We start from the raw sequence: 13,600 nt of genomic DNA, 5'->3' as shown, positions 1-13,600 counted from the left end.
AGGCTTCCAGGTCTCCGGGGCTTTTCTCCGCCCGGGACCCCTTCGGCACAGAGTTCAAGGCCTTCGGCTTCCCAAAGAAGCCTCACCCCAGGGCATGTGCTCAAGTGGGGACTCTGTCTTGGGAACGAGCTGAGGCTTCTCCCCCTCCCTACCCCTCCAGCTCCCCACTTCCCGGCTGGCAGAGTAAAAGGTCAGGGGGCAGGACCCGGATCTCTCCAGGTTTTCCTGGCAGAGACCTGGGCAGCATCCCTGGCTGCTGGCTGGCGAGGGCTGAGCCCTTCTTCCTCCTTTCCTTTTGGAGTTCGGGGCTTGGAGTCTGCTGTGGGGCTGTAAGCAAGCCATTTCACCTCCTTTGAACTGCTGATTCTCCTTGGCAGGGTTGTTGTCCACCTCACAGGATTGATGTGAGAATGAAATGAAAGATGTGCTATCTCTGAAACGTTGGAATCATTTTAGTGTGAGTGGTAGAAAGAGCCAGCCTCAGGTTCACCACACCCCAGATGTGATTTTAGGCAGTCTCTTCACCTTTCTAAGTTCCATTTTCTTACTTGTAAACGTAGGAAAACCTCACCTGACCCACAGAGTTGTGGCTGTGAAACTGGGAAGAGGGTGCTAATGGCGGTGAAGGATCTCATACACTGCAACGTTCTCAGCAGCGGCATCATAGTGGCGGATCTTCGGTCACTTCGCATGTTAGCGGTCAGCTGAGCCGCAAAGGCTGCTTTGTGTAGAAGTCAGCATTTCACAGCATTTCCTGTTTTCCCCCAAATGCCATGAGTGAGAATCCCTCATCAGGTGCCCGGTGCCTAGGGGTTATTGGGGGACCTCTGGGGAGACTGCCCTCAGAAGGACAGCCTCTGAGCTGATGAAGGCCAAAAGGAGGAGCTTTCCTTTCGTTATCTCCCTTCAGCCAGAATTCAAGGATGGCCCAGGAGGAGAGAAAAGGAGGGTCAGAGAGACAGTGGGAGCCTTCAGCAAAGAAGAAAGGAGAAGATCCCTGAGGGGGAATTGATGAAGAAGGTAAAAGTGTGGAAGAAAGAGTGGGAGGGGGAGGGAGGAGGAGAAACTGAAGGAATGAAGGAGTGAGAGAAAGAAGGAAATACAGGAGTCTGAATACTTAAGTCTTCTGTGGAGAACCTGGGAAGACACATGGCTATTTCTCTGGGACACAGAGGTCTGCAGGAACCTGGGTGTTTGGGTGACAGGTGTGTACTCAAGGGCTTGAAGGCCCAGAAACACCCATGTCTCTTGCTCTCACTTCTCTCCCTCCTTCAGAGCTACCCTGCTTAATGGTGGGAGCTGGGAAGGTACTGCCCTCAGAGAGGAGACTGGGGGCAAATCCAGGGTGGAGAGAGTCAGCAAGGACCTGTCAGAACTGGAAAGGTGGGAAGAGAAGCGAGAGGAGGGAACATGTACTCCACACCTGTGTGCCAGTCAATGGATGGGCAATGTTGGAGGTATGAGCAGGCTGGGAGCTGGTGTCAATTTGGCCGCCACAAGAAAACTCAGGGCAATTCCTTTTTCTTCTTGTATTAGGCACTTGTCCAAGGCCAGCGACCAAAGAAGAGGTCTTTGCCGCACCTGCCCAGGTGTTCCTCACTGGGAAGGTAAGGGCAAACCTGGGAATTGCATATTGAAACGAGAGTTAATGTCATAGACTTTAGAGTGGAAGTACTTTTAGATGCCTCTATCATCCTCACAGTACAGCAGAAGTAACAAAGGGGTTAAGTGACTCAACCAAGGAGGTTAAGGCACTTGTGCAAGGCCACACAGCTAGTTGGTGGAAAAGCCAGAGTGTATCCTAACTTCTATTCCTGTGCTATGCTCAGTTTCTTAAATTAACAACTTGTAGTTCAGTCCCTAGTTCCTTATCCAGTGAAGGCAGAGTCTGCCTCCACCTACCACAGGCAGAAAGCATAAGGGGGCAGGGTTTACCCCTAAACCCAATATAGCTGTGGGACAAGGTCAAGGGGTTCTCACGTCCTCTTAGGTGAGCCAGGAATGACCTTTCAAATCCTGTTTTTGTGCCTCAGTTTTCCCAGTCCTTGAAGCTGAATAGATGGATGTGAGTAGAGGGGGGTGGAAAAATCAGACTGACTACTACCTAGGTGGAGGAATGGCCTCTTGTGTGCTGCAAAAAAATGGAGGTATGAGAGCAAAGAAGAATGTTTCACAATTGGCTGATCTGAGATGGGCCATGGGAGTCCCTTATCCACGAGGTCTTATCCACAAGGTCAGCTATGTGTCTGAGAAGAGAACTGATCTTTCTTCTTCTTGTGGCCTCTCAGTTCAGGGATCCTCCTGAACCCTAGAGGCCTGCATCCTGGGGTGTCTGAGTCTTCACCTCTCTCCATGTCCTTCAGGACTTATCAGGCATGAGGGCTACATCCCTCCTGGAGGTAACAACCCTGGGGCACAAAAGCTGGAGAAAGGGGCGCCTAAAGAATGGGGTGTGTGAGGTGAGGTGCTTCTGGTTTTATTCCCTAGCCTGCCTCATTTAGCTTTGTTCCTCCTCTACGCAACCCACAGGGCAGCACCAGTGGCCTCAGGGGCAGGAGCAAGGTCACCACTCACCATCTCTATGCCAGTTTCTGCTTCCCAAGACCCAGAGGCAGGGCCTCTCACCTGTGGGAGAGAGGATGAATGGGCCACCTGTTTTTTGTTGGTTTTTTTTTTTTTAAATATTTATTTATTTATTTATTTTGCCTGTGCCGGGTCTTAGTTGCGGCATGCGAACTCTTAGTTGCGGCATGCAGTATCTAGTTCCCTGACCAGGGATTGAGCCCAGGGATTGAGCATTGGGAACGTGGAGTCTTACCCGCTGGACCACCAGGGAAGTTCCCCACCTGCTGTTTTGAGGAGATTTGAAAGCCTCTCCAGAGAGAGCCTAGCTTCTATGTTTTGTGTGTGTGTGTGTGTGTGTGTGTGTGTGTGTGTGTGTGTGTGTGTGTTGGGGAGGCAGAGGGGCGGCATATGCTCCTTTAGACCAGGTGGTACAGGGTCTCATTCTAGTCAACAACTCCCAGACATGCTCTGTGGTGCTTAGTTTAGTGTCCTCCAAGGGACTTTCTGACCCCAGGATTCCAATATTCTGTGACAATACCTATGACTCATTCATCATTTACAGAGCAAACAAACTTCCACTGAGCAGCTGCTATAAACCAGGCATTGTGCTAAGGTGAAAGGGTTACAGGAATGAGTAGCTCCTTACCAGGAGTGGTGGTACATCATTTTACATTGTCTTCTGATGGAGGGAAGCGAGAAAGGACCCAACAGAAAACAGCTCCCAGGATGATAAATGGCTGTATTTACTGTTTCCAAGGGACTTTCAGTGAGACCTTGGTCTTTCAGCTGCTTCATGCAAACAATTCCCCAACTCTGGTCAGTCTGTTGCCCTTCTCTGCCCAGGGCACGGTAGAGAGAGTGCTGGAGGGCTTCCCAGAGCCAGGGCCCAATGAAAACTTGCAGACGGGGAAGAACTGGAGGTCTCTTTCCTCCTGGAAAGAAAAGTGAACAGGGCTTCCCTGGTGGCGCAGTGGTTGAGAGTGTGCCTGCCGATGCAGGGGATACGGGTTCGTGCCCCGGTCCGGGAAGATCCCACATGCCGTGGAGCAGCTGGGTCCGTGAGCCATGGCCTCTGAACCTGCGTGTCCGGAGCCTGTGCCCCGCAACGGGAGAGGCCGCAGCAGTGAGAGGCCCGCGTACCGCAAAAAAAAAAAAAAAAAAAAAGTGAACAGCTGTCTTCATTTGACAACCCAAGACCCTTTTCCTTGCCTCCGGGTTTCTGCTCCTCCCCACGCAGTCTCTGACCCCATAATTGATAGAATTTGTGGGAATATCTTCTGACAGTTTAGCAGGACTTGGGATCTAATAGTGTTCACTGACCTGCCACCATCTGAATCACTCTCCTCTAAAACGAACAAAATGTGTCACCACGCCTGTGTATGTTCAATAAGAACATTTTCTCTCCTGACACACTTCAGAAACAAGGTTTCCCATCCCTCCCAGGAGCCTGTGTTCCTGTGGTTCTCCCTCCTCCCTCTCTCCAAAACTCAGAACCCGCAGAATCTCTCCCAGTGGCCAAGCGGAGGCAGAGGGGATTGGTAGCGTCTGAGGTCAGGGACGCGGGACGCGGCCCCCAGTGTCGAGGCGATTGCTCTAAGAACGTTCGGGGTGCAGTCGTCCTCCGTCCCCCACGTCCCTACCAGGGCACCTCTGGAATCTTGTAACCGCGGGAGGTGGGCGCATCCCCTAATTCCATTTGTGATCTCCGCCTGCCAGAGTGACCTCCACCCCAGGTGCGCGGAGACCGAGCCCACAAAGCCTCCGGTGGCTGGGTGGAACCAGGAGGCACCGGGAAGCTACGCGCACGCCCCGGGTCCGTGGAGCAGATGCCCACTCCACCTCGGCGTTGGCTGCAGGGGCGCCCCATGCCACACGCCAGGAGCGCGCCTGCGAGCTGAGGGCCCTACTCCCAACTGTGGGAAGCCGCTAGGACGCGCGCCCGGCAGGGGTCCCCACACCTAGAGCCGCGAGCGCGCGCACGTGCAGGCTGCGGGGTCGGCCCCGCGTGGCACTCGGGCCCGGACTCCAAGGTCGCTGGGACTCCAGTGGGCGAACGGAGGCAGAGGCTGTTGGGTGGTCGGGGCCGGTCGGGTGAGGGGATAGCTCCCATCTGCCACAGCTGCTTTTCTCGCGGTCTCGGGTCGAACCCATAAGACGGACAGTTTGGGCTGCTACTGCAAGCAGCGTCCGCACCGCCGGGTCTTCTTCCCGCTTGCGCTGCGGTCTGGGGACACGATGGAGGGGAGAGGTGGCATCAGAAGCCCCAGAAAGCAGGGGCTTGGGAAGGACGTCGGCTTGCCCCGCCCCCCTTCCCTCCACTACGTTTATTGGGCGTTAACTAAGTGCTAGGCGGAGGAGGACACTAGTAGCTTCCAGGATGGTGGTGGTGGGGAGGCTCACAAATAACAACAGTACAGCGTGGTGGGTGCCGCCCTAGGGGAAGCCTAGGTGCTCCCAAACCCGAGTGGGAAGGGGCAATCCGGGAAGGCTTCCTGGAGGAGGTGGCCTTTGAGCGCTGAAGGGTGAAGAGGAGTTCTCCAGGGAAAAATCGGTGGAGATAGACCAGTGCATTCCAGGAGAGGTGAATGTGTTTATGGCTGAGCAAGATGTGGTCTCCACATGAACTTAGTGAAGCAGGGTCATCAACAGCTAAAAGAGAGAGAGAGAGAAAAAAAGTGATATTCTGAAGACGGTTATCAAGGTAGTCATCATGAAACAGATCAGAACTTGGTTGGACTTCTTTACACTTATTTTCCGGTTTGGTACTGTTTTTGATGTTTTAATTACTCTCCGTGGTGAGACAATCTTTCTGAGCCCGCTGGGGCAGTGGCGAGGTGGAGGCCTTCAGAGCCACTGAGGGCTGGGAGTGGGAGGATGCTTTCAGACTGACCATCAGTAAAGAGGGAGTGTGTTGGGGGCTGGAGAGAATAGCAGCAGCAAGTTTGGACCAAAAGGCAGCTGTCTTTCTCTGGACGGTTCTCCAGGCCAGCCCCAGCACCCACTGGAACCTCTGTGTGGAGACTGAGTTTCTTGACCCCCAAGGTGGAGGCTGCCGGGAGTCTCTGGGCCAAGTCATGCCCTCTGTCAGCACTCAGGCTGTTCTCCTGTGACTTCCCACCCCTATTTCACCACACTGGCCCTTGCATCCCAACCCCTGCCACTCTGCCCCAACAGTCTCTCCTGCGAGGCCTAGTGGCCTCTACTCTCACTGACAACAGCATTTATCGAACCGTTATCGAGGAAAGGAACACTTTAACAGGCTCCTGACAGATCTTATAGTAAAGATGGGGAACTTGGGCTCAGAAGAGTTAACCAGCTCAGCCCTAGGTAGTTAAGTGGTGGAGCTGGGATATGAACCCTGCACTGAGCCCGCTTGCCTTGTGGCTTTTAGGTCCTCCCTCCGGTCCAGGGCACAGTCTGGAAGCCCTAGACGTGCCTGTGCTCCACTGGCTAAGCCCCTATTCAGGGCCAAGAAACTCTGGCACTGAGGCTGGCCTGGGGAAACTTATACAGAAGGCAGGCTGCCCCTCTGCCCCCCACCCCACCGCCTTAGTGCTGCTGTTCCCTCCAAGCCTCTGACACTCTCCTCCCCAAGGCAGTTCAGCTGCCCCTTTGGTCAGGGAAGTCACACACAAAAAATCTGAGCTGGAGGTCCATGGCTTCCCCATTCCTGGACACCACTACCCAGGACACCCAAGAAAAGTCAGCTCCTTCGCTCCCTCAACTCCAGAAAAAGTCGATGGACCCTGCACCCCTCTCACCTTTGCATCCCTCCACCTGAGGCAGTCACAGCAAGTGGCTGCCTCACAGCAGGGAACCCTGGGAGATAACTGGACTAGGCTGTCCTCTGCTCAGAATCTCTGCTCTCTAGGCTCCCAGGGAGCCCACTGCTTCCAAAAATCAGGCAGCTGGGGACTTCCCTGGTGGTGCAGTGGTTAAGAATCTGCCTGCCAATGCAGGGGACATGGGTTCAACCCCTTGTCCGGGAAGATCCCACATGCTGCGGAGCAGCTAAGCCCGTGCGCCACAACTACTGAGCCTGCGCTCTAGAGCCCATGAGCCACAACCATTGAAGCCCTCACGCCTAGAGCCCGTGCTCTGCGACAAGAGAAGGCACCGCAATGAGAAGCCCACGCACAGCAATGAAGACCCAACGCAGCCAAAAATAAATAAATAAATAAGTAAAATAAATAAACAAAAATCAGGTGGCTGGAGTGATAGAGAGCTTAAGAAAACCTCATGAGATGCAGTTGCTGGGTGAGCCCCAGGGACCCACCTCTCCCAACACCAAAGGCAGGCTTGGACTGGCCTTGTACCATTGTGATTGTCACCTCCACCTTCCCATCTCTAAAGGAGAGTTGATCCAGGATCTTGCTTCCTAGCTAACACATGGTCAGAAAGGTTTGAGACACAGCCTCATGCAGTGTTGGTGGTGAGCCTTACAGATCTCCCCAGCTTGGGCCGTGAGGGAAGGGTATCAGTATTTCCTCCATAGGCACACTCACAGCCCCTGGGCTCCCCCTTCACACCCGTGACAGGCTGAAAACAGGTTAACAAAGGAATTGTGGCTTAGCCAACTGAAAGCTGGAGGGACCAGACTCTCCCCAGTGTTAGGCAGTGTATCTGGGGCCCACCTAGTTCTGTTAAAGCTTGGTGATATATCTTCCAAAGTAGGAAGTAAACCAGGCCAGTTGGAGGTTGCCTTGGCTCTAGACAACTACTGTCTCAGAGAGGCTTCTGGGGAACCGGGTGGCTGAAGACGACAACAGCCACTTTCACTTCGGAGGTGCAGGGCTAAGGGTAGGGGAAGGAGAGAAACCAAGTGAAAGAGAGACTCTCTTGGACTTTTAAAGCATGACTTTGAGAGTTGCCACTCAGGATGCAGTCCTTGGACTAAATCTGATTCCCTTGTTAAAACAGGGCATAAAGTTTATTTACAAGTATCTGTACAGTTTGAGTGACAGGTCAGGACTTCACAGAAACAGAAAACAAAAGCATTCTTTTTGAAGGGAAGTTGCAGGCAGTAGACTTTCCCTGCACCTGTCAGAAGCAAGACAAACAGACCTATACATCATGAGCTAGGCATATGGACATTGGCCTTTTTGCTTCTCGGAAGGAAGTGAAAAATGTAGAAAGCCGTCTTAGGTGCCGCACCCTTCAATACTGAAACCACATGGTGGGGTCGGGGTGGAGCAGTGGGCTGCTGCTGTGATTCCCCAGCACAAGAAGCCTGAACCACCAAGAAGCCCAGCTGGTGGGATAAAGCCAATGCCTGGACCAGATCTCAGTTCAGAGGTCCTGCCTCAGCTGAGACTGCAGACAAGCCCTCGGTCTTGACTCCAATCACCAAGTAGGCTACTCAGGTGACAAGTTAACATTCTATCTTCTTTGGTTGGCTTTGCTCCCTGCTGTGTTTTGGTGTCTCAGAACGCAAGTTTCATTAGCTGCATGTGGGGAGGTAGGGGCAAAATGGCTACAGTGTGATGTAGTTTTAATAAAAATTTTATTACACAGCCATAATGTAACCGACACTTCTCCAAATCCAAATGATACTAAATACAGATCTACATGGTGGATCAGAATGACTCCAGCAAATTATATGGATTCTATAATTTCATGTCTTTAAAACCAGAAAAAAAAAAAAGTCCAAGTTTGTCACTATAGAAGAGGTCCCAGCAGCTTCCAGGACTCTGCTGGAGTCCAGGCAATGTTTAACAGTCTGTGATTCCACATTTACACAATAGTCTATAAAGAGTTTCGGTCAATGGACTATTCAAGTATATATGATTTTAATGAGTCCATCACCATTCCTTTGCCCAACCAAACTGTGTCACAGCCACCACATAGCTGTGTTACAGTCATATTTATCAATTTTACAGACACAATTCTTTTTAAAAACCATCGATTGCTGCTTTTTTCTTTTTTTTAAATAAAAAAAGTATAAACTAAGTTAAAGCAACACTGAGGCTCTACTAAACCCGGAAGAGTTACCAAGTTCATTTTTATGTTTAAAAACAACTTAACTCCATGATTTCCCATCATCCCACTTTCTTATAGAAAGTAGGGTGAAGAAATACAAAGCGGGGCTTTGAGATGCCTCTCCCTCTTGTGGGAATCAGAAGCTCTCAGCTGTTCCTTTATCTTAGTTCTTGTTTTATATAGTCAGCTGTACTTTGTTCTGAAAAGATCTGTTAAATGCCACTTTTATTTACACTTGGAGCTTTACACCTGAGAATGATTATCAAGCAGTCAGCTTATCTCTTTGCAAACATTTCATAAAGACATACATACTTCTTTGCTGGCTTCACCCTAGCTGCACAACAATATATATGCTTACCATATATATATGTATACACACACACAAAACTGCACATGCTTGTAACATTTGCAACCTAAATCTTTGTGTTCGTTCTCTCCACATTCATGTTGAATACTTTCTCTTAAAAAACAGAACAAAATATTATTCTTGCTGAAATGGCAAAACAGAATCACTAAGAAGAGACAAGTACATGGGGTGGAGAACAGACACACTCTACACTCAGCCAGGAAGCTGTGGGCTATACACATGGGCTGAGCAAGACACCTGCACTGCCCTCCCTGGTACCTGGCTGTGGGCTTCCCTCCCACCTGCCAGGACACAGCCGACAGGGCAGGGGCCAAACTGGGGAGATTTCTCCAAGGTGGGGGAGGTGATGGGGAAGAGGAGGTGGGGGAGGGGAAGTTACACAGCTACAGCAGTCAGGCCTGTTTAGTAAGAAGAATCACATTTAATGAGTTTCTTTCTTGCAGTTTCAGATGCTCAAGTACAGCTGAAAAAAATCTGAAACAGCTATAGACCCATGACAGACTGATACAAAGAGTACTGCATTTTTAAAAAATGATAAAAAAATCCACACACTTACAGACACATACACACATACACACTCTCTCTCAAATAGACCCCCCTCCCTCCCCACAAATGTACACTTTTTGGAAACTAAACTGGTTTTGAAAATCCTTCTTCCACAGAGATGGGAAGAAGAGAAAGATGAGGAGAGAAGAAGGAGGACTGCAGGTGCCCAGTCCCCACTCCCTCCAGAGGGTCAGGTGCCAAATGTTCAATGGTTGGGTCCAAGGCAGTCCATAGAGGAGGCTGCCCAGTGCTGCTGCTATCACCGCCAGGGGCTCCAGCAAGAATCCCAGCTCCACGGTAACACTGAATGCGTGCAGAGTGGCCAATGAATTGTGCTGGTTTTTTTTTAAAAAAAAAAAAAGGCAAACACAAATCTAAAGACATGGATAAAGCCCAAGAGAGCCCAGGTTCACACTGGGTGGGGCCTGGGGGGTTGGTGGGAGATGTTGCAGACAAGGGAAGTCTATACAGCAAATGGTTTATATTACAGATGACTGGCAGTTTAGAGTCTCTTCCCAGTTCTACTGCTGCTCCAGCCCAGTGAGGGCAAATCAAAGGAAAAGAGGAAAGGTGGGGCACCGTGATGGGGCATGCAGGGTCAGAAGCAGCAGGCTGGGTGCGCTCAAATAAGCCCTCGTCGTTTTTTGTAGTCTTCCAAGTTCAGAGATCTCCTTGGAGCTCCATCCTTGGCTGGCGGAGCCTTGGAGGTGATGGCCAAAGCCTTTGACTCTATGGGAAAGAAGAGGCAAATCGGCATCTGAGGTCCTTTGGTCTTGTGCTTCACTCCTTCAGGTAGCCTTCCTTACTGTCCCTGTTCCCTCTCAAAACAGACCTGCAGCCTGTCTTACTCTGGTCTCCATAAATACTGGTAAGCAGACACCCCCATTTCTTCCCTAAAATCAGGCCTCCTTGCTGGCTCAGAGCCATGGAGCCACGTGGTCCTTGCTCATCACCAATCTGCACCTTCACCTACCTGAGCTGGGAACTTGTAAATCAATCTTCACGTCGAAATCATGTACTTTGAACAAGTCTTCTGAGAGGTCACTGGCTGACTTAGAATTCAAATCTTTATCCTTTCCCTGACCCTGCAATGTGAAGAGAAAAAGTAATTACAAAGTATAAATGCAAGTGGACTTCAAGAAGCAGTGACCACTAACAGTAAAGGCTCCTGCTCGAGTTCATTAGATCTTCCTACTAAGGCCCTTTTCTGATTCCTTCTCTCAGAGGGAGGACAGGAGAGGCCATAAAGAAGTTTCTTTTCTGAGCCTAAAAGAGGAGAGGGAAGGGAAGGCTCATGTCTGTGGTGTGAGGGAGAAAGGGTGGGCTTAAGACAACAAGCCATCTCTGACCCAAGGTTTTAGGAATTCCTGGAACAGTTTGGGCTCCTCAGGAAAAGGCAGAAAATGGCTTCTAAACGGGCAGTTTCTCTTGGTTTAATATTTTAGTTTTCAAAGAACTTTCACTTTTACAACTGCCTCATCCTTACACGTCAACTACCCCTTCTAAATGTCCTATGAGTTAAATAAGCAGGGTATATAATATTACCCCCACTTTACATATGAGAAAATGTGGATTAGAGGGCTAGAGGTCAGTTGCCTAAAGCCGTAGTCAAGGACTTCATTAAGTAGTGGTGTTGGGTTTAGAATTTAGGTCATCTGACCAGAATTCAGTAGTTGTTTATTACATTTGTAAATAATGAGGACGGAGAAAGGACTGCAAGTGGGACGCCATGTTCCTCCAGGTGGGGACAATCAAACCCGACCCAGGAAGTGCCTCTGGTGTCCGGACCAGCGGCCGAGCTCCAGTAGTATACTTGCCTTGCTCATTTCCTTTGGAGCATCTGGTAACACTCCAGAACCGTATTTTGCGTTCAGCTGGGCCAATATGGCAGCTTGAACAGCCGGGTCTCTGGACTGAGAGACAATGCAAGTTATTTTAGAGATTGTTCAACACTCACACAATCCTACCACCAGCTTCTGTCCCACCTACCACCACTAACATCACAGGCACCACAGTGGGCCCATCAGCAGATCAGTGGGGTTTTCCTCCACACTGCAAAAAGGGGCAATTAAAAGCTTTGAAGCCCAGCCCAGACGGGCCCTAGCTAGGCGCTTCAGCCTACACATTCCTCACCTCTGCTGCACTGGTAAACCTGCCCTGGCATAGGCGGTTAGTCCATAGGTTTCTACAAATCCATGCCAGGTTTTCACTACCTGTATGTCCTAGAGTAAGATAAAAAAAGGAAGTATCCAGACCCAAGAGTTTGAGGCAAGCAAATCCCACTAAGACAATATTATTTTTAACTTCTCTATTAATCTCCTAATGGAATTCATTTTATGTCCCAGAATCTAGGTCCTGACTAAAAACGTCCTCTCTAGGCACTCACATTAGAAACGATGGTAGGTTTACACTGTCGCCTGGTAAAAGGATCCATCTGTTGGTTTTTCATGTTGTGACTTTCAGCCTGAAACAGAGAGCATGTATTACAGAACTGTATCTCCTGCCCCCCGCCTCTCATTCATCGTAAGCTTACATATAAATAACAGTCTGCAAGGTCCTAAAAAAAGTCAAAGGCTGTCTATCGTCCTTTTCCCTTTAAGAACACCAGAGCAGATTATGGGGGCAACAACCAAAAGAAAAAGACTGGAAACTGATAAAAATGAATACGCATGGAGTAGAATCTAAAGATGGGGAGGGATAAGACAGGGTAGAAGACTGCTGCTTTTTATTATAAATTAATAACTTATGTGCTTGTATGTGTGCCTACAGAGAAACTATGTGTGTGTTAAGTGTACACGTTACTTCAATAATTGAAAGATAAACTCAAGCAAGATACAGAAAAGATTACATATTGTTTTATTACATATTGTTTTATTAATTAAAATTATTTTCAGTGATCCAGATAAAGTTGTCTTACTCACCACAAGGGCCTTCTCAGACTCCACAATGTTCCACTCCCGGTTCCGCTGGTTGATGTAACTGTGGGGTGAGTAAGAGGCATGAGTCAGTGGGCTGTGAAAGGAGGGAGGGGACCACTGAGTCCTCACCCCAGAGATACGTGGAGCCACTGGGGCACAGTGCGTACAAGGCCACAGGCTCGCCTGATAATTGTGGACCAAGGATCTGTAACACACCTGATCGCAGATATGTTCTTGGTCCGCTGGCGGTCCAGGGCCTCTGCTCGTTCCTCCAGCTCGTTCAGCTGGTCTTGGATTTGTTTGGCTTTGTCCTGATCCCCCAGGTCCTCAGCCATGGCCTGCACATAGAGAGACATGTGAGATTCTGGCTATGACTGGCTCTATATTAAGTGTCCCATTACTTCCAGCACAGGCAAGATACCTCACATGATGAACAAATGACAGGAGGTGTGAAAGAGTACTGAAAACAAACACCGTAGAACCCAGGCCCCACATGGCTAACTCAGCCTAACAAGGCTCACCCCACCCTGATGTGAAGAACGGAAAACCACCCACCGCAGCTGGGCTTGGCAATATCATTCGTCTGTTCAGACCCAGTGCTGATACTACCCTGGGGTCTATCTTATTACACACGAAACTAAAGTGACTAGAAAGTGAGGAAAATGGAACAAGCAAGATCAGTTTCAATTTATAGAAAGGAAAACAGCCAAAGGATGCTGCCCAGGTGCCAGGAAAGCACTGTTGCTTACCTTTGAGCCCAGCATTTTCTCCCAATCCTGCCACTACTAACTTGAAAGACGGTGAACAAGTTTGATTTCCACATCTCCTTACAGGACAGGGAGAGAGGTTCAAGCACAAGTCCTCACCTTTTCCTTTAGGAGCTGCGTTTTCTTCATAGCATAGTTGGGTGGAGCTTTCCTGAATCTTTCTTTCTCTTTTACAATCTGTACCAGAGAGGAGATACCAGCAGTGAGGTATGTCTAAATTAGTTCTGTAGGCAAGATAGGTGAGCCCATTTTGGAGGTAAGCAGCTAGTTAAACGGGGGCTGCTCTTCCTATAGCAATGCCATGCCCCACAGAGAGAGCGAGTTCATTCCAAGGGATGCTATGCTGCTTCCGGGGTCACGGAGATTCTTCTGGGATAGTGGGAAGAAACATGCACCAATAAACAGCAGCAGCCCAAGGACTGTCAGGCTAGCCACTGTCCAAGCGAACAAAGATCAAG

At 49.7% G+C, this 13,600-nt stretch overlaps 1 protein-coding gene across 1 annotated transcript in view; it reads right to left on the bottom strand.

Moving 5' to 3' along the window:
* Positions 1-8,051: 8,051 nt before the first annotated feature.
* Positions 8,052-13,600, bottom strand: part of RTF1 (RTF1 homolog, Paf1/RNA polymerase II complex component) — a 49,668-nt gene continuing 44,119 nt past the window's right edge. Inside the window, exons 12-18 of the mRNA XM_060147796.1 lie at positions 13,242-13,319; positions 12,592-12,713; positions 12,379-12,436; positions 11,844-11,921; positions 11,275-11,370; positions 10,431-10,542; positions 8,052-10,186 (exon numbers count right to left, since the gene is read on the bottom strand). Coding sequence (XP_060003779.1) covers positions 10,080-10,186; positions 10,431-10,542; positions 11,275-11,370; positions 11,844-11,921; positions 12,379-12,436; positions 12,592-12,713; positions 13,242-13,319 — 651 coding nt within the window. The 3' untranslated portion in view covers positions 8,052-10,079. The remainder of the gene's footprint in view (positions 10,187-10,430; positions 10,543-11,274; positions 11,371-11,843; positions 11,922-12,378; positions 12,437-12,591; positions 12,714-13,241; positions 13,320-13,600) is intronic.

Source organism: Lagenorhynchus albirostris, chromosome 1, assembly GCF_949774975.1.
Source record: "Lagenorhynchus albirostris chromosome 1, mLagAlb1.1, whole genome shotgun sequence".
NCBI classification, from domain to species: Eukaryota; Metazoa; Chordata; class Mammalia; order Artiodactyla; family Delphinidae; genus Lagenorhynchus; species Lagenorhynchus albirostris.
The sequence above is the reverse complement of the archived record's forward strand: the minus strand, read 5'-3'. Positions and strand labels throughout refer to the sequence as shown.